This window comes from Motacilla alba, chromosome 3, assembly GCF_015832195.1.
Source record: "Motacilla alba alba isolate MOTALB_02 chromosome 3, Motacilla_alba_V1.0_pri, whole genome shotgun sequence".
In the NCBI taxonomy this organism is placed as follows: Eukaryota; Metazoa; Chordata; class Aves; order Passeriformes; family Motacillidae; genus Motacilla; species Motacilla alba.
In genome coordinates this window covers 21427936-21449166 of record NC_052018.1, presented here as the reverse complement: position 1 = coordinate 21449166, position 21231 = coordinate 21427936, and the positions used below count along the sequence as shown (strand labels likewise).

Below are 21231 nucleotides of genomic sequence, written 5' to 3'. Positions count from 1 at the left end.
TTGTGAGCTGCACCAAAAATCCTTTTTTATTTTACCTTCTACATTGAGTCCTATGTGACATATAAAGACCTTAGGAATCCTACAGATTGCAGTCTCTCCCTACAAAAAGGGGCTTAACAACATAGTGCATATGCAGAGCAGCTGTTTGAAGGCAAGAATTTTGCTTTAGTAGCAGCAATTCATTGAAACAATGCTTAAATAGACTACAGCTGTACCTGAAGTACTGTTCTAATTTTGATATAAAAACTGTATATTGGATATACTTAAAAGTATTGCTGGATAAATTACCTCAAACTGTGAATTCAAAGAAGCTAAAAGTGCAGGTCTTTTTAGAAACCCCATATTTTTTTACCCTCGCTTTCAAAAACACTGGGGTTTATTAGACATCACTGTCCCCATACCCTTCTTAAAGTCATAAAAGGACAATGGTATTTTCATGTGTAGCCTGAATTCCCAGTCATTGTGGCTTTGGTGGAAAGACGGAATTGGCAAGATATTTCTCATCCCCAGGCAGTTGCTTTAAAAAGGCTCCTTAAAGAAAAGGCAAAAACCAGAACAAATGGCTAGAGGGCAGCCAGGAACTTAATACAGATCTGCAATAGTTTTCAAGTAGCTTGCTTGAAGGAAAAAAACATGCACCAATTTCTAACCCTTTTACATTAGAGAAGTCATTCCATAGACGAACAGCTCTATGAAAGCTCTCTGTAGAGGTGACAAATAAGAGGGTCTTCCATACTGATTCCTAGACATCCCTATCAAACATGTTCAAATTAATCACATCTACTCTTGTTTAATAGCCAGCATGGTTGCTATGGATCTCTGACAGTATTTGAGATCACCACATGGCCCAAAGCAATGACTTGCTGAAGAAAAGTGAGCAGTATTTTCCATTTACCAGTAACTACAAAGTGGCTGTTCCTGTAGTCCTATGACATGAGTGGCAATTTTATTTGAACAAAGCCCGAAGGAACAAGCCTTTAATGCTTTTCAACAATTTTTCATCAAAGACTGTTAGCACTCAATTTGACAACAAATAGAATGAGTTTCAGACACATGCAATTTGCAGTGCTGAAGTTATTTCATGTTGGCATTTACTATGAAATGTTATGTTTTTCACTGTTTGACCACACACCAAAAATCTTGCTTTTAACAGACACACTACAAATAAGGGCCAAAGTTGTGCAAGAGCAAGTAGCTTCTGAATGTTCTGAAATTTAGAATTACTATAAGAAAATGACAGTAGTTGCTAGCATATGAAGAAAAATAAATACAAAACAAAAAGCAAAAAGCAAACACCATCAAATTATCTTTCAAATGGACAACTGTATTCTACTGACATTGAGGGGCTACAATACCAAGAACATGGTTATCAGTCCCAGCTAATTTAGAATTAAATACTAAGTCAATCAAAATTCAGTCAGTTCCAATCATATGGAAAATAAGGGATATATGTATTTATTTGATATACTCTTTTATAACATAATCTGTATTTCTGCATAATTTCTGTTATGGGCCTGGATCATATGGTCAGTCCTTTGCCCTACACAAGCTTCCAGTTAATGTGATTTCCTAGCTTCCCTGTGCCATACAATGGCCTTTAAAGAAGTCATGGTAAAATGCCCTCTCTTACAGATACTTCCTTCACATTATCCCAGGCTATTAGAAGAGACAAAAACTCCCTTGACAATTTTTTTCTGGAGAGGTGCAGTAAACAGAGCCTGGAAGAGACCTGGGTCAAGTATTGTAATATGGCCTGAGATGGCAGAGATTATTCCTTGATTGTTTTTATTACCACAGAAATAGCGTGGAGTGGCCACACTTCTAACTTGTTTGTCAGGTATCTGGAGTTTGAAGGACAAACCCAGGCTTTGTTTTTCAAACTCTTCCTATGTATAAATACAAGTTAAACAGCCATAAACAACAGTTCCATGTGAACCTAACGGCCAGTCACATACTAACAGTAACAAACATTATAAGGTCAATAGCATAGTTAAAATGATGAGTGTGCAAGCAGCCCACATCCTAGATTTCATTTACATAAAATGTTCTGACCTTGTGAACAAAAAGCACACTGGTGAAAAGCAAATAATCAGATGCTCAGCCTTTCACAGCTTCAGTGCTATAAACAGGCTTGACAGTCAATGAAAGAAGGATAATTTCAGATTAATTTGTAGAGAATTAACACTAGCATAACTGGTTCAGCAACATTTAATTCCCCATGTGGATGAAAGGATAAGCAGGGTTCATGCCTGAGGCACATACATGTGGAGATTATAAAGTACTCCAGCAAAGGTACTGTGTTAACTAAAGTGTTGAGCCCTAAAATGTGAGCACAAGGAATGGCAGCTTCAGCACCAGGTCAGTTCTGCTAGGAATAACTGAAGGTTAAGAGTATCTTAAGAGTATTTCTCATAAAGAATGATTCAAGTTAGTCTAATTATAAGCCAAAAGTTTTTTAAAAAGAAGAGGAGAAAACTGATACAAAATAATCCATATTAGGGGAAAAGAGAATGAAGAAGAGTTTGATGCCTAATTCAATTTACTTAGCTTTTCAGACCTCTAATTAGTCACTCTAGAAGACCAAAATAAATGAAAATTTATCTGTTCAGAAAGGCATTTAAAGATGTTAATAGCAGAAGGTACGCTGAAATCAATACACATTATCATTACTTAAGATTCAAAAGTCATTAGCCAAATATAATTTTAAAATCATCTTTTATAACCTTAATTCTAGAAGTCTTTGTAGCACATTTGATTACAGTTGATTAAATAACAGACTCTTTGTTAGAGAAATAAGAAAACAGTAAGGAAAGATTTTGAACTCTGGCTTTTTTTAGCTATTTTTAAGGAAGAAGAAAAGGGATACATCTTAAGAGATGTATATTTTGTGTAAATTATTCTTATGGCTCACAATTTTTATAAAGAATTGGACCACCTAATAATACATTTAGAAATTTCCTATATTTTTTTTGTTTTCATTAACCCTACTGTTGAAGAATAGTAAGTCAGAAATTTTCACATTCAAATTTTCCAAATAATAAAAAACAGTTTTCATATGAAATTTTGGTTTTCAAAGCTAAGTAATTTTCCACATTTTTCTACCTCAATTCTTCATCAACATATTCTAAAATATAAGTTCAAGTATATTTCCTTACCTTACAAGAAAGTAAAACTTCACATTCCTCTGTAACGTTCCAATACAAAAACTCTGAGAAGTGAGGACCTGAGAAACAAAACAATCTTAAAGCAATGTTGTAGAATGAAGAGTATCAGAAAAAAAAACAGTGAAAGAAAGAAAAAAGATGACAAATTCAACATCCTTACACAAGAACAAGAGAGAGCTCCCAAACTACTCATGCACTAGAAGGAAAATCCTGCAAGTTTTTATCGTAATTACCCAGTGTCTACATTACAGCTTAGAAACCTGAATCTCATCTCTGAATCTGTATGAATCAAGTAATATTCCAAAATATAAAATGGTGAATGAGAAAAATTATTTTATTGAATATCTTTGTGCCAAATTGCCAACTAAGCAGAAGAAAGAAACAAAGTAGCTACCAAAAAGCACACAAATAAGGTATTTAATGTAAAAACAAGACAAACAGTGTTGCCCAAATAATGTAAAGTTTAAAAACATGTTAAATATTAAAGGCAGAACAGAAAATATTCCTTTTCCCCATGAAGGTCCCAGTCCTGCAAAGAAATACATCCTGATGAAAATTTGCTGACATACACACCTTTTTTAAATTATTGTGTTTACTTATCTCAATAAATGTACACGTCTTTTTGTTGGCAGGATCAGGGGCCTTAATTCTGATACCCAGACCTGGGAAGTTGCAAAGTCCAAGACTTTGACTTAAATAATTAAGTATGGAAAGATTTTGTCAGGTTATGCTGTAAGTGGTATAATTTCTTTTCTAAATCAATTTTAAACAGCCTTCAAAAAAATAGAATTACATTGCTTCTGTACAGAATCTTACCTAAGCTATTTAGGAAAAAAAGTTTTTAATTGTTATTGTTACTTTTATCTGGAAAGCCATCTGCTTACAAGTCAAAATTACAAACTAGAGCTCAAGTTCAATTTTTTAAGGATTTCACAGGGATAGAATTCTGAATTAGGTATCCGACTGGAATTTTCTCATTCAGCTGCAAGCAATATCAATACAAGTATGTAACAAACTCTACAACTGTATAGCAACTATGCAACAAATATACATTTAGTTCCTGGAATTTTGCCTCAATAGAACCATAGGGTCAAGCTTTTAATCTTCCTTATCTGGCACTACTTGTCTTGTCTGTCTACTCTTCTGTCAATTATATCTAGCAGACAACTTGTATGCTTAGAACTAAATGCAATTAAATATTTTGTTGGACTAGAGCCTACAGTAGGCACACTTCTCATGAATATTGAGCAAAGATAACCTCTTGTGAGAACTCCTTTTTTCTCTGCTTAGTTCTGTCACAAATTGACAATGCTGGAAAGTAAGATCCACCAAAGTATCACGTGTCTCCTAAGACTGAACAATCTCTTTTAATAAAGAACGGAAGCTGTTAAGGGTTAAGCGTTCCCCAGGGATGAATCATTAGCTGCAAACTGGCCTTGTAAGTCACCAATCTGCCCCGTCTTACCTTGTTTTCTGAGATATTCCTTTCGTTGGAGCTCAGACTCAGCCAATACTCCCTTGAATGCTAAATTTTAGAAGAGGTGAATGAAATATGAGTTAGTCACAAAATAACTCAAAGAATAACTGAAGTTCACTTCTTCATCAGAGTCAAAGTTTCAGTATTTCAATGTTTCAGTGGACATACCATCTCCAATGAGAACTAATGAGGACTGGTTTTTGGCCTTTCCATCCTGAATCTGTACTGTGTAGGTACCTTCATTGTCAATTGTAAATTTTTCCATCACCATTTCTATAATGCCATTTGAACGGTCACAGTTTATTTTATGCCTCTGAAATAAACAAATAAGTACTTTAGTATAGTGTAAATTACTTATGATTCCTATTGAATAAATTATGAGTTATATTCCCTCCCCCACAGTCAACCTTTTTCATGTCCTTTTAGTTGTAAACGAAGGGAAGAAAATGCTGCTTTTTTTTACTGTTGTGCAATAAGATCCCAGTGGTGACAGAAACCTCTGTGTGCAGCTGTATTTGGAATCCTCAAGTCATCATAATATAGCTGGTTTGTATTTGAAAACAATTGTTTGTGGCGCTGTGCATATTTGAAGAGCCTAACAGCCAGCCTTTAGCTGCATTACAGCTTCCAGTTCAACAAGCGGATTTCCTAGGCAGAAGGACTATTCCTTGCAGAGTCCAGAAACAACTGGAAATATTAAATATGGATCTTCAAATAAATCCATCATGTCAAATCTAAAAGGTCATCCCTACTAAATATCTGAGAGATACATAGTATTCAATAGTGGATCTTATTTTCTCATCAGCAGAAATTATTTTTTCATTTAATGCCAGGTGTAATTTTCAAAGAACACTTTAAGCAAATGATCATGAGAAAAGTAACTTTTGCAAACCCCACAGAGTTTCTGGGACCCAAAAGGGATTGACGAAGTCCAGCAAAAGAGAGGTATTATTCTGTCAGGATATATAGTTACCCTCTTAAATGTTCGCAGAATACACAAATCACCAAATATTGACTTGAATTCAAAGTTAAATATGCTTTTCACTGTTTGTGTCCTTTACGTGTTTGCTTTTTATTAAATATTCCAAAAAGATAAATTATTGGCAAGCATCATCATGGAAACAGAAAATTACAAGCTAGTATTGGACAATCTTTGCAGAATATATGTTTAGAATTTTTAGGTACTGTTTTAGATACAACCGTGTTTTACTAATGTCCTCTTTTATTCAGTGAGTTACAACTATGAGGACAATCTCCCCCATTGACAGTGATGTTTTTTGAATCTCAACTAACAAATTCCTAAAGCTAAGTAAAGATAACCCCTAGAAGTTTCTTGGTGAATACTTTTAGGTAAACAATGTGGCCAAGGGTATTACACACTAACTTCCAGTCACGATTGCACAGAACAGTAAATGTCACCATCTAGGACTTATATGCAGTAAATTACTATAGACCCTGTAACTTTTAAATTTACTATATACACTGTTAAAAGGAAACATGATGTCTTACAAATAGAATGCTTTGATAAACCTGTTTATTGGTCTCCAAAAGTAAAAAAATGGTACTAAAGTAGCAGATAGATAAAGTTTAAGGAAGGAGAAGAAAAAAGAAATGTTAAAAAAGCTAGTAAAAATGTCACTTATTAAGCTCTCTAGAATCTCATTGAAATGGAAGAACCTCTAAGTCCCCTAAGATCCAAAAGTAGTAGGAATGACCCCACAGATATATCTGCTTTAGCTTTGAGGAATGCATCTTTGCCAGCCTCAAAAACAGACTCACTGTTGTATGGATAACCACCTGTTCTTCCAGTAAGTCTGGAAGAACAGCGTCACACAGTCAAGATATTTAGCATTCAGTACTGGCATTTTCAAATATATAAATATTTTAAATCTTAATGGGGTAATGGAAAAATGAAGAAAAAGAAAATATGTGGAATTGACAAAGCGGTCAGATAACTGTTTGATCAGGAAAATATTTTTTTAAGGAATATGCATGTTAATTTGGATACATAATTTCCCATACATACTGCAAAGAAAGATACAATGCCAAAGAATAAGACAGGATAAAATTAATTGGGAAATTAAGTGGAAAATCTGCTTGTGTTAGAGTTCATCTGTAAGAGTTAAGGCGATAGGTGAGGAAAGTTAAAATGAGCATTAATAAACTTACCCAAACTATCAAAAAGTGCAAATTTCAATGTGCAAAAGTCAAATTCTTGCTTACAGCCTCTTCCCCTCAGAGGTCAAGGACTACACTGGCATTTGCTTCAAGAGTTCCCAGGGAGAACATTAAATTAAATTTTGCCAGAAGCAGAAAAGTTAAAAAAAAAAAAAGCAAGATATATGTTTTAATCTAATTCTTTATGACACTTTTCTTTTTATTCTCTAATTTTATTTTTAAAAATAAAATATTAAAATAAAATGTGAGTAAATGGGGCTCAGTTCATTCTATTTGAAGCTTATTTTGAAATCTTACCAAAAAAACTCCCTGTTAGGACCTATCAGGAAAAATTTATCACTTCAGCCAATATCATGAATCAGGCCACAATTCACCAGCATAATGGTCTATTGAACATGTTCAGTGACTGTAGCCCAGTCTCCAGACAGGTTTTAGAGTGCAATTAGGCTTCTAACTATTGCCATTATGCAGCAAGATGAAGTTCAATGATTTTATGGGCATCATAAATATTAGGCTTTTATGTGACTTTCCACAAAAATATCATCTGTCTCCAAACATAAATGTCACCTGTGGGTTACTAATTAAAGAGGTGAAATAATGCAGCTTCATTTCAAGACTTTTTCTGATGTCAACACTTCCAAAACATATGCGAACTAAAAATAGCTCATTCTGTTCCATGAACACTGCCAAGACAGAGTATTGTCATTTCAATACATCCTAGGCACAAATATTCAGGTTTTCAGTGCTATGGTTTATTACTTCTTCAAGATAAACAAATAATTATTTTACTCAGAAATACTTCTTCCACTTGTCAATATGTAATTCAAGTAAATGCTCTTTGCTTTTCTATGGTATAAAAATGCTGATAAAGCTTCTCTGACCCAAACCAGGATTTGTGTTCTCAGGAATAAACCAAATCTTTCAAACCGCTGCAATGGAGATGAAGTCTTCACAGGAAAGTGTTTCCAATGCTGTGCTTATGGCCTGTAGCTGAACCATGCTGTTGCCCTGCAAAGGCATGACCTTGCTTTCTTCTCAGCCCAGTCTTCCTAGAGCTATACAAGAGGTCTTCCTAGAGCTATAGAAATGTGGGAAGCTGGTGGCCTACCCTTTCATTTCTATGTAGCTGCTCAATGCACTGTTTCTACTGCAAAATTTAAAAAACAAAATAGAAAATGATAGCAGATAAAAATTTTAAGTCTATGAACACTGCTGCATTGTGAAGTGCCTCCCACATTATACACAAAACTATTAATATCAGCCTCAGAAAGTCTTTGGGAACAGCATGTCTTGTTGGTTTGGAATCCAAAACTGAAACAGCCATTTTCTTGAGCTATTTTTCTAAAATATTTGTGCTTAACACTGGTTTGTGTGTAAATTCTCCTTCTGAATAGACAGAGTCCAACTTTTTTTCCAGTATGAATAGGCTCACTCTGCAACAGGAATTCTATACTGAAAAAAACATTTGAGTTATAGATTGGTCTTCTTTTCAGGTATTATCACACCTTAATAACATGACATTAAGAAGCTATGAGATCCAGGGAACTACAGGCCTGTCAGCCTAATCTCGGTTCCAGGGAATATGAAGAAGTAAATACATCTTGAGAAACACCCAGCAACATGCACAGGACAGCCAGGGGATAAGGCCCAGCCAGCATGGGCTTGTGAAAAACAAGTCCTGCTTTACTGACCTGATAACCTTCGGTGACAAGGTGACCCACTTAGTGGATGAAGGAAGGGCTGTGGATGTTGCCTACCAGGAATTAAGTCAAACTTTTCACACTCTTTCCCACAGCTTTCTCCAGGAGAAACTGGCTGCTCATAGCTTGGATACAAGCACTAGCTCCTGGCTGGATGGCCAGGGGCAAAGTGGTGGTGAATGGAGTTAAATCCAGTTGGTAAATATCACAAATTATGTTCTCCAGGGCTCAACAGTGAAGCCAGTCCTGTTTAATACTGTTATCAATTATCTAGACAAAAGTATCAAGTTGGGTGGGAGAGTTGATCTGCTGAAGGGTAGGAAGACTCTGAAGAGATATCTCAACAAGTTGAATAGATGGCTCGAGACCAATTGCATGAGGTTTAACAAAGCCAAGTGCCAGGTCCTGTCCTTGGGTCAAAACAAGACTTGGGAAGGAGTGGGAAAGGACCTGGAGGTGCTGGTCGACAGCTGGTTAAGCATGAGCCATCAGCATGTGCCCAGGAGGTCAAGAAAGCCAGTGGCATCCTGGCCTGTATCAGCAACAGTGTGGCCAGCAGCACCAAAGCAGTAATTGTACTCAGCACTGGTGAGGCCACATCTCAAATCCTGTGTTCAGTTCTGGGCTCATCACTGCAAGATAGACATTGAGGTGCTGGAGAATGTCCAGAGGACAACGGAGCTGGTGAAGGGTTGAGAGCACAAGCCCCATGAGAAGCACTTGGGGGAGGTGGGGTTGTTTAGCCTGGAGAAACAGAGGCTCTGGGGGGACCATTAATGTTCTCTACAACTGCATGAAGGAGGTTGTACCCAGGTTGGGATCAGTCCCTTCTCCCAAGTAACAAGCAATAGGACAAGAAAGGCCTCAGGCTGCATCAAGGGAGTTCAGATTGGATATTAGGAAAAATTTCTTTACTGAAAGAAGAAGGCTGCCCAGGGAAGTAGTTGAGCCACCATCATTGGAGTTATTTAAAAGACAAGTAAATGTGGCACTTAGGGACATGGTTTAGTGGTGGGCTTGGCAGTATCACACCAACCGTTGAGTTCCATGATCTTAAACGCTTTTTCCAACTTAAATGACTCTATGATTTTGTGGTAACAATAGAAACCTGCAGGTTTCTTAAACAAAATCACTTAAGTGTAGTACTTAATATATACTTACGTCACTGTTTTCGACTTCTTTATCATTAATGACAAATCTGAAAGTAGAATCTGGAGATAAGCTTTCAGCCTGAATCCAGAAACGAACTTCTCCTTTATCAAGAACCTCATAAGCTAACTCTGATTTCAGTGGTATTGCTACAAAAAGAAAAGAATCAAAAATCAGTAGTTCATGAAACCTTTTAGAAACAGGAATATCATAGTAAAATACTAGCAATTCCCTATTATTTATGGATTTCTGGGTATCAAATAAATTATAAACAGGGAAATGTCCTCTAATGCAGTCTTTGGCTGATTTTTAAATTAATTTCTCAAAGGGAGGAGAGAATTTACAGCTTACTGTTTGTAAATTGTGTAAGGATTTTGCTAGTAACAATCTATAATGCATTGTCAAAGTTAAACTTGAGACGTTTAGGAACGACGATTTTATTTGATGTCAACTAATATTCTTCTAAATAAAGTAAAAGATAAGGAAGCAAGGTGTTCCATGCTAAATGAAACTGCCATGAAATATGAAGTTGTCATTGTCTCAGGAAGAATCTTTTTGGAACTCCAGTCATTAGTATGTAATTATGTTCCTTCTAGAAGTGTCTAATAGATTCAAGTCTTCAACTTACTTGGATTCTTTATTTCATAGCTTAATGCCATCAAGCGTTCAAACTCTGAAAATAAGAAAAATATTCACGTTTTAATTTATTCTGAAAAATACAGACAGCAAATTTGTGTTGATGAAAATAAATATCAGCATCAGCAAAGTTATCTCCTTAAAGCTTGTATATGAATATTCAACTCTTAAAAAAATGACTGAAAAAAAAGATTTAGGAAACAATTTCTGATACATGGATCTAGCAAATGTTCCTATTGCATCCATTTTAGTACACACACTCTTATGCAAGGGAATCTAAACAAAGGCCAAAAACTATTTTATACGTTAAAAATAGCAATATAAAAGAAAGATGGGAAACTATAACTTCTAATCAGCATATAAGGTTCCTTTATACCCTGTCTTCCTTTCTCAGACTGTTCCTGAAAATTTTGTTTTGCTGTGGCAGGAAAGAAGATTGAGTGCAAGTTAGTCTGAAAACAGTACAGAAAGTTCTAGTTAATGCACCAAATCCTCATGAAGGCTGTGTGAGAGTCTCAAATTTAGTTTTTTTAGATTTTCATACTAATCTTATTTATCATAGTCATTACCAATAAAGATTTGGAAAATGAACATCACTGCCAATTCCAAATTTGCAGAGAATGTAAAGACCAGAGAAAATTAGCATGGATTTATGACATGATAGAGGATTTAGCAAAATTACAGGAGAATTTATAGCTTTTGAGAGAGTAAATGGGCAGTGAAATGATGGTTTTCAGTGTTAAGATGAAAAATCTGATACTTGTGCAGGGATCCAGTACAAATAAAATTGTAATTTTCAGTGATATATGATCAGAAAAGACGTAGGGGAAGTATGGGATGGGAAACACCTTCAGTGCTTTATACAAAAAAAAAATTCAAAGCTAGAGCACATGATGACAAGATCTACAGAAAGATTTCAGAGTGATGCTTCAAAACTTAGCTAAAGGGCAGTTCTCATAATGGCTCACAAATCTTCCATGTCCTGGAGAACTCTTTTTCCCCCCTGAACATGGACTTCTTCTCAACATCTACTTGGAAAGGGTGGTTTGACATGTTTCTCACTGTGATTCCTTAAATGGCTTAGTAGGTTGAGAAACAGAGGGATTTTAATACTTGAGGAACTGGGCAGAGCAATTACAGCTAAGAACTGGGAAAGCAGCAAATTTTTATTTTACACACAATAGCAAACTCTCCTCTTCATTTTTCAGCATTTCTCAATGATAGAACAAAGTGAGACTGAAGCAAATTAATTGTGAATCCAATGAAAAAAAATAGCTAAAATGAAATAAAGCAAAATGAATATATATGTAAGGCAAATGATAAATTGACCCAATGTATTTAGACCTTGTTAAAGCATCATCATTTTTCTCACTAATTTCCTGCATCTCGGTTATGAGAAACTGCATCTAGAGCCTCAAGCACAACTGAAAGTGTAAGGGATATTTACAAACATCGTTATAATCCCAGCATAATGAAAGCAATTCTAATTTGCCATATTTTTTATCTTTATTGAGAAAACATTACCTGAAGTTATCCCAGCTTTTATTATTATGATAATCAGAAAAATAAGTAATCACACAAAACCTGTTGTGGGTTCTTTTTTGTTTTTCTTTAATGCATAGGAAATAATGTGAGAGTTGTAGGGTTCTATTCTGGTTTTTCCCTTGGTCAATTTTTAGTGAAGTTGAGGTGATACAGTGAAGAAAGATTTGAAATTGTAAGGACCTTACCTTGATCATCCATAACAAAGCTGGAGGAAATCCCATCTGTGTCACTAACTGAGATAGAGTAAGTTCCCAAGTCTGATTTATCAGGATTTTTGAAGTACAGCTTAGAACTAAAAAACAATTAAAAATAATTAAATCAGTTGCATATCACTTTTTTAACATGACTTACTGATTTCCTTTGGTAGATTGGCATGACTTACTGATTTCCTTCTGTTTCAATCTTAAACTTATGAGAATCATCAATCTCCTCATAAGATTTGCCCCATGCAAAATGAGACGCATCTGTTGCTTCTTTGCACTCAAAAGCCAGGTAAATATTACCCTCATCATCCACACCTGAATAGATTTCTTTTGTTCCTGCAAAATAAGAATCAACTCAAATGTCAAGACTGCATTTTTCTGCAAGATCCAATTCATAAATTACTAAAGCCCATATCTATTTTGTCCTAAAACATACTGATTTTATTAGCAGGTCTTAAAGCAGATTTATGTCATATGCTGACTCAGCATCACATGCTATTAAGTTTCTTATTCTACATGCAAGAAATGAAACACTAATAAATGCTTATTGAGAAACAAATGAATAAGATATAACTGAATATGAGAAGACATGAATGTTTAAATAAACCAATTTTATTACCATTTATGAAGTTTTAATAAATGTGTTTCACAACAAGTAGCACCTTTGTTAGGATAAAAACCAGAACAACTGATTATCAAATAACACCATCAAATAACACATCAAATAACAAAGGAAAAAATTCTAATTGCTGTCTCTGTATCCACGCGATTGTTTCTGTAAGTTTTAAGGCTGAGAGATTCTTAATTCTTTTAATACTTATATGTGATATAATACCAAATTAGGTTGATTAAACACAATTCTAGTACTTTAGAAACAGAGGAGATTAAACAGTTCATTTTACCTGGCCGTTCCTCAACAAGCACTGGTTCAGATATTTCAGATGACTTGCCTACCCCAGCATCATTCACTGCACGAACTTTGAAAACATAGGTATGACCCTCATGTAAATCAGTCACCTTAAACAAGATAAAGGGCAAAGCCAATTTAAAAACCAATCTAAACTATTTTGTTTACTCATACAAAGAAATTAGCAGAAGCTGAAGTTCAAATGCATATCTTTTTATACTCAATCAGAACTTCTAGTACTCAGTTTTATATTAGTATTAATCAATGAAAATGTTACCTTTAAATAGCGCTTTGAAGTAGGTTTTTCATTAGCAGTGATCCAGTCTTCTGTATCTACTTCTTTATAGTCCACTAAATACCCAGTAATAGGGCTTTTGCCTTCATACACAGGAGCTTTCCACAGAAGAACTAGTGATGTATTTCGAACTTCACATATCATGAGATCATAGGCAGGACCTAAAATATTTCAAATATTGGAAATTCACTTCAATGTTATAAAGTTTTGCAATGAGTTCCAGTAGAGGCTGAAATGCATTGCTATAATTTTGACTGTATCTGCTTTCAAAAATCTCATCCTTTACAATACACCTGGTATATGTGGTATTTAGGTCATTTACCCCTCATGGCTGTATACAGCAATACCTGCCTCATACAGTGAGTGACATTAGTATTCTGAAACATACTTGCTTAGCTAGATCTCAGTAACTCACTTTTAAGGTTAAGCTAATCATGTGGAAAATCCATGCAGTTTAAGATTTTCCAACAGGGAAGAGAGGCTTCTTGTCTATTATTTAACTCACCAGCCTCACATCAAAGTGGCTTCACTGAGCCTGATTCAGGTTCATAATTTAACAGCAGGATTTTTATCTTTTCATTAGTATACATGAGCCATGATCTTTCAAAGTAATCCCAAATCCAGGGGCACGAAGGGACTTTGGATCAGGCTTCTTGTTCCCTGACAAAAGAATTTTTATTGAGAACTGGATAGCTGCAGCTGAGAGGAACTTCTCAGATGAATGATATCTGTTAGGAGAAATATTTAAACCAAAAATATCCTGATACTCTACAAATAAGTGAGAGTTTATGTTTGCAACTACCAGGTTATGTTCTTCCTACTATACTTTCCTTCTCCTTCACCTAACTGTTGAAGTGCCATTCAGTCTAACTTATAGCAATTATTTTTACTATACTCTTGATATTTATTTACACTAGTAAATAAATATAAAAGTAAAGGCATGATTATATAAGTTTCCTACCATGGTCAAATGCCCATGACAGAATTCTCATATTCAGTCAAATTATGTTGCTTGCTTCTTGTGCTTTAGGTGTAGAAAGTTGAAGACTTAAGGATTAACTTGAGACTTAGAGATTTCCTCAGTTTTCAAGATACTAATTTTCCCTACAACACATCTTACCATTTAAAATAATAATTAAAAAAAGGAGTGGAAAGCCTTACAAATAAATCTAATTGCCATTCCAGTCTACATTATTTCAACCAATGATGAATGAACATTAAATTTGTAAAGGATAATATTCAGCAAATACACTGGGGGAAAGAAAAAAAATTAGAAAAGTTTTTCTCCAACGTGGATAAATGCATTTCAGAAAATAAACATGTTAAATACCTGTTGCAGACCTTATAAGGACAAATATTAGATTTCTCATGGAAAGAATGCCATTTTCAAGGAACCTAAAGCGTTCCCTCAGGGCTCTTTAAAAATCCCAATCTGAATGTCCGTATATCCACAGATACTTAAACATAAACTGTCAAATGGATCCGATAGGAATCTAGGCAGTAGAAGGAAAAATGTAATAAAGCATGTTCTATTCTGAGGAGTCTGAGACCCCAGACATTTCTTTTTATTGAAAGCAATGTAAGATAATACATTAACTATCATTGCTAACACACAGAAACTCAAAGACTCCTAAGACTAAAGTTCTGTGCAAGGATGAAATAATTATGGACTCTGGGCAAAGAATCCATCACTTATGCTGGAAATCCTACAGAAGGTTTTGGCCTTTCTAAGGAAACCTTCCTTCTATATCCAAAGGTGGAAGAATATTTTGTTGACGCTGGGAGTACATTGCAGTCACATTACACCAGTCCTCAGTACCTTTAGTAAGTCTGGGAAGAGGGTCAGGCTCTTTTTCCCAGTCTTAAATCTCATTTCTTTTCATTATTGCTGAACCATTGTTTAAAAATGTATTTTAAAAAAGTCTTTTGAAATATTTAACAGGTTCGGAGATTTGAGGTTTTTGCAGGGGGGGCAATGTTCTTTGCTTGTAGTGGGTTTTTTTAAGCAGGAGAAAAGCAGTACTGTCTACTCAACTCATAGCATAATGAGAACAATGTAATCACCCAAACACTAAAAAGGTCAGATTGGTAATTATGAAAATTTCACTCTTTCCATTTCCTGAAAACACATTTTATTTTATTTCTTTATCTGTCATTTAAAATGAAGGATAATTTCACTTCTTTACACACTACATAATTTCAATGATGTTTTGAAAAAAAAATGTAGACAGCATAAATTGTAGATAATTTCTTCAAGAAAAATAATTGTTCAAATGATTATGCATGTACACTAAATATCACAAGATTATAAGGAAATGTAATTAAAGTGAGTTAAGATTAGGAGAGTAAATGTTTTGTTATTGACAGTTTGGTCATGTAATTAAATCCATATGGTAAGATTTTTGAACTCTGAAGAATTTAGCTAGAAAACATAAAGACAAACAGTTTTTCAGCAAAGAATATGAGCATTTAAAGGACCTAACTTGGAACTTAATGGTATCATTCTTGTTTTAGAGGGCAAAAAGAGGGGAATTTTTAAGCAGGCAAATGACCTGCAGAAATTAGAGTTACAGGTGCTCTACTCAGCATTAAAAAATACTTATTTGGAATAGTGCCTCCAGTTTGTGCACTGCCACTACTACTGTAGATTTGTTAGCCCATTTGTTCTAACACCTCGCTAATAACCATCTCTCAGGTAACACCTTGGTACAATCCAGGGGAAACACACCTACATGGGCACACTATTGGAGAACAGAAGACTAGCTGTGCCGCTTGTCTCTATGTCAAGAAACAGACCCCTCTCGTGTTATTTATGACTGAAAGCTAATGTAGTTTTGGAGTCTGAAACTCCAGGAATACTCTTAATACACTGCATTTATGGTGCAGAGATATTGTACAGGTGGTGAGTGTGAGGTGGAGCTTGTAGGGCTTGAAGAGGTGATAGAGATACAAACATAGACTAGAGGCTCAACATTCTTCTGAGCTGGTGAGAGCAGTGAAAGATGGACATTCAACAAGCTAAGTAAAGGAAATAGATATCATTGGATAACTTTTGGCGGTAACTTTTAACAGATCTCAGAAGCAAGGGCAATCTCAACAGGAACTATGGAATAAATTAAGCAAAATATATCCTGCAGAGTTTGGCTGTAACTCCGTGGCTGTGTTTTGAGGACTTTGAGATTCATGAAGAACTAATATACTTACCAGGTTCTGGCATAGTCCAGGCTTTACACTTGAAATGCTCACTGGGATCTGAAGGTTGACCTATTCCAACCAGATTTGCAGCAGCAACTTTGAATTCATAAAAGGCATCTTCAGTCAAATCCTCTACCTTTTTTCATTTGAGAAAACAATTCAATATATCAAAAGCCATGATTTATATTCATTTAATAAATACTTGGATATAAACATTAGTTGATTGATTATCAGGCCTTGCTGCTGTGCTGAAGGGTCTAATTTGAAGACTTTACTCTTAAACCAAACGCACTGGAGAGTTCTATATTATATGTCCATGTTTCAGCCACACAATCCTAGGAATAACAGCACTCATATTTTGGCATGAAAAGTTGTAAGAGTTTAGAGCAAAGATTCGAGGAGCCAAATCAATGAAGGACCACTAGCAGATACTTACAGGTAAGTGTTCTACAATTAAATACCTTCTTGCATTGCTTGTGAATGGCTGCTCATAAGCCATTCACTTACGCGAGACTTAAAATTGTGTTTTGCTAAAAAAGGTCACAAAGGACTGACCTAGAAAGAAAGGAAATTATAGGAAAATAAAAGAAAAAACAATCCAATTTGTTCCACAATGTTCTGATGTAACTCCAGGAAAGAGCCTCTCAGTAGTATTTTGTGGCTTGTATGAATCTTTCTCTTGATATTACCTACCATTACAAAGTGAGAAAGTAAGCACTGCTAATGGGATGAGCAGAATCCATAACAATCCTCTGCAAACATCCCTGGTAAATGAACACTGATTTATCTAATGAGCCCATCCCCACACCAGCATCTCAGATTTTGAGATAGAGGACTAAAAGGCATGAATGTCTTGACACACAGAACACCTCATGGCAGCAGCCCTCTTCCATCCTTCTTCTTCCAGAACACCTAAATACAAAAAATCAAGTCTTCTACAGCTGATTCCTCTGAATAAGTTTCCCACAGTTATGTTTAATCATATGTCTCAAGAGAGACAGCTAAGAGTGGTACTCCTAGTAAAGAGTACCAAACAGTTTTAGATTTTCATGAAAAATTGTTGTCTTTGAAAATTTAAGATAAAAAAGGATTTTGGTGTGATTTTTTTAATGATAAAAAACATGTGATGGTAACAAACATATGGGGTAGCATCAAATACAAGACCAAAACAAACAAGGTAACATAGAAAATTCAGGCACTAAAATAATTTAGACATACTTTCCTGAAGACAAGAAGGTATACAGTGTGACCCAAAGGACAGAAAAATAGATCAGTCTGTAAAAATTATTTTGAAATCTCAGGTTATTAAGGGAAAAAATATTTGTGGGGCTCCCATAGAATTATTTGATCAGAGAAGATTAAACCTTTAGTGATTTCCCAGTGCTGTACTGAGTATCTCAGGCATTCTCTGTTTGCAGTATGTCATAAAATATTCTGTGCTACTGAAAGCTGTCTTGGTTTTGTTTACCATCAGTATTTCAGATTCTAGCCATTCAAATTAACGTACAAAGATGCACCTTTAGGCACAAATACAGTTACTGGCAGGACTGACAAATAGTTAGTTAAATTCTCAGTGATGAGCCCTAACTTACATTACTCATTTGTTCACAAATACATTAAAAATAAAAATATGTGGAAAGCATTGCTTAGTATTGCCCTTTCATGCCTATCCTACCTGCCCTTTTTTATTTCTCACTATCTATGGTCCATCTGCTAAGCCAGAGATGCCACTCACAGAATCAGTCACAAGCATGCATGCACCTGAGTATTGCTGCCTACCTTCTATGCATGAAACATTCTTCCTCAGCTCATCTGCATTATTATCTTCTACTTCAGTGTCAAATACCTGCAAAACTTACTTCTGCCCTAAGGTTTACAGGAAATTTGCTGACTTGCAGAAATAAAATTTTAAGTATTTGTGAGTAAAATCTGATTGTTTATTCAATTTAAAAAGCATCACATTGATTGATTACTTGCTATACCCTATCTATCTAACTTTTCTTCATGAAAGTTCACATCCAAATTTTCCTATTTTAAGAAACTTTTCATAAATTGCAAGCGCAACCAGAAGTAATTTATTTCAAAACTGTACTCTGTGGAGGAGGTGATGAGACATAATGCTGAGTTCATTAATAAACATGCTTTTTCAGCTGAAGGCAGATTTTGAGAGTAAGAACAGAGACAGTTATATTTTTTCTCAACTCATCTCCATTTTGTTTGCAAGTCCTCAGTTCTACAGAGAGCAGTTATCTGTCCTGCTAAATGCTTCCATCCTTTCTCTGTATGTTGTTATAGTGGTGATGGATACAGTGATCATTAACAAAAATAGCTTGGGGAACATTTTATAGCTCATTCCTTTTATTCCTTCTGAAAAATGTGCTTCACACTTTTCCCTCCAAAATTTACTTATCTCAATGGCCTTATTCATATTAGAATTTCACAGTAGGAGATGGCATTGATCTTTTAGGCCAAGTCTAACATTGCTGCACTCCGAATGGAAGTGCCTACTTTTGTTGAAGTAAGTATTTAAAGAATTTCTCTGTTAAAAAATCCAAAGAAAAAATTCAAATCAACTGCAAAAATATAATGAGCAAAAAATACTAACCGTATAAATCGTCTTGGTAATAAGGGAAGAATTGACTTCATGCCAGTTTTGATGGTTAGCTTCCCGTTTATCCATATAATAACCAAGGATTGGTGAGCCTCCACTGTAGGTTGGCGCTTTCCAACCAAGGGTCATTGAATGCCCATCACAGTTCAGAAGAGTGATACCATGAGGATATGAAGGACAAGCTACAAGGAAATAAGCAACCTGAGAGTTAGGACAGAGTCTAAAACACTGCGGTGTAGAAGTTGCTTAACATTTTTGATATTGCTTCTGTTTTCTGCAGCATACTGCTCTCAGCTGCACAATGGGAGCAAAGTAGTTGCAAAGTTGCTAACCAACATTCATTTTATCACCAGATATAAACATGGAAGGTTTTAAAACATCTGCCTAACGTTTTACCCTCTCAGAAGGTAGCAAGAAAGAATAGATAATCTTTGCAGGGAAATAGTAATGCCAGTGTCTCCAAACCAAAATTATGCTAAAATATTTAAATAGGTCAGAAGACTTCTTCCTAGGAAGAAGAAAATAAGCTGCTCAAATACTTATGGAATACAGTAAAAATCATCTAGTAAAAAAAGAAGCAATATTATAAACTTGAATGAAATTAAGTCATGTGACTGACTGATCTATGGCCACCACAGTTTTCCTGTACTGTTCTGATATTATATGCTTTATTCTGCTTTTTGACCCGGAAAGAATAGAATATATTTAGACTTTCAGTAACTTAACCTATGTTGAGGCCAAAAAGTAATGTCCTTCATGAGATTCCTTGCATGAGTTTACTCCCTTCTGTAGCAGAAGCAGAAATGTCACCAAGACACCTTCCTAGGGATGAAGAAACCCCTTTTTCTGAGCTTTTTAATCCCCTCTTACTGGCAAGCACCCCTTGTAGCAGGCAGTTTTGCATTCGTCATCCATACTTGAAAGTCTGCCCAAAGATACCCCTTTTCTGACACCAGTGTGCTTCAATCAGTACAGCTAAACACCCGTCCCTAAAGCTGATCTGATGCTTTCAGTTGAATTACCAGTATAACTTGAGAAAATGTAACTTACCTCATTCAGAAGAGACTAGTGGTCACCATGAAAAGCAATAGTAATCACCAGAGCTGCCCTTTCAAACTTTTTTTTTTTTTTTCAGATATGGTGCTATACTTAGAGGTCACAAAATGTGGCCTTTTTGTTTGCTGCCACTTCTTGGTAAATAAGAATGACTGTAGCAAATTCCTGTAAATAATCTTAAAGTAATACTGCAGAAAGATTCTGGCCATGGTCATGCTAGGTCGTCTATAAATAGTCCTGCTAAATTCCTGTAAAGGCTACAAAAATGGATAAAAGCTGTCCACATCCTGTAAGTGTGTGTAAGATCCATGTGCTCTGTGTTTGATGATATAACCCATGCAACCCTCATCTCCAAAGCACACAGTGACAAATAAGTGCAAGTGCATTTACAACATTGTGGTGATAGATGTGCAAGTGTCCATGCACCACCTACCCATATGAGACACACTTCCTCCTAAAAAAGTCAAATAGGGTAACTTTGTCAGTAATAAAAAAAATTTACTTTCTATTTCTATTGACTACACTGAATTATAAATCTTTTAGAGAATTATTCCTCACAAATATGTCTACTGGTTTTACCCAAGAGTTTGAGGGCACTCTGCTCGGGAAAATGTGTCCTATTTAAAATTTTTCAGTATGGAGCTGACACTGTCCCTTAATTCAAATTGAGCCATGATAGCCCAGGCCGGTGTATGCTTTGTTGTAAATATTTATTCAACCCTTCACTCAACATGTACCATTCCCACTGAAGGCTGCACGACTGATCTTACACAGAAATTTTGTTTGTGGGACACCAGAGGAGGTAGATTGTGCTCCAACCTTGGAGCAAACAAAGCGGATTTTCTGTTTGGTTCAGTTACGCAGTGATAAACCTCACTGAAACTCTTCTAAATGGAGCAGATATCGTGCTAAAATGTTTTGCACCACTCCAAGTCACTCAGAAACTAATTGTCTAACTTACTTAGTATTTAAATTTCTTTGATACAGCCTAGGAGCAAAAGGCAACGTGCCCATTAAAGTTCATCTGACTTAGTATTTCTAACAGTCATTATAAATAACTTTTTTTTATAAAACAATGTCTTTTCTCCAGAATAGCCACATGCCAGAGAGTAGAC

At 35.4% G+C, this 21231-nt stretch overlaps 1 protein-coding gene across 3 annotated transcripts in view; it reads right to left on the bottom strand.

The window, feature by feature from the left end:
- Positions 1–21231, bottom strand: part of MYOM2 (myomesin 2) — a 75760-nt gene that overhangs the window by 13341 nt on the left and 41188 nt on the right. For 2 of the 3 annotated variants that reach the window (XM_038131997.1, XM_038131998.1), the window contains 12 exons: positions 20550–20570; positions 19055–19242; positions 16459–16585; positions 13237–13415; positions 12955–13069; positions 12232–12388; positions 12035–12141; positions 10297–10341; positions 9681–9817; positions 4810–4954; positions 4630–4689; positions 3156–3223 (listed from right to left, as the gene is read on the bottom strand). In XM_038131997.1, coding sequence (XP_037987925.1) covers positions 3156–3223; positions 4630–4689; positions 4810–4954; positions 9681–9817; positions 10297–10341; positions 12035–12141; positions 12232–12388; positions 12955–13069; positions 13237–13415; positions 16459–16585; positions 19055–19242; positions 20550–20570 — 1349 coding nt within the window. The remainder of the gene's footprint in view (positions 1–3155; positions 3224–4629; positions 4690–4809; positions 4955–9680; positions 9818–10296; positions 10342–12034; positions 12142–12231; positions 12389–12954; positions 13070–13236; positions 13416–16458; positions 16586–19054; positions 19243–20549; positions 20571–21231) is intronic. The other variant, XM_038131999.1, reaches the window with a different exon arrangement.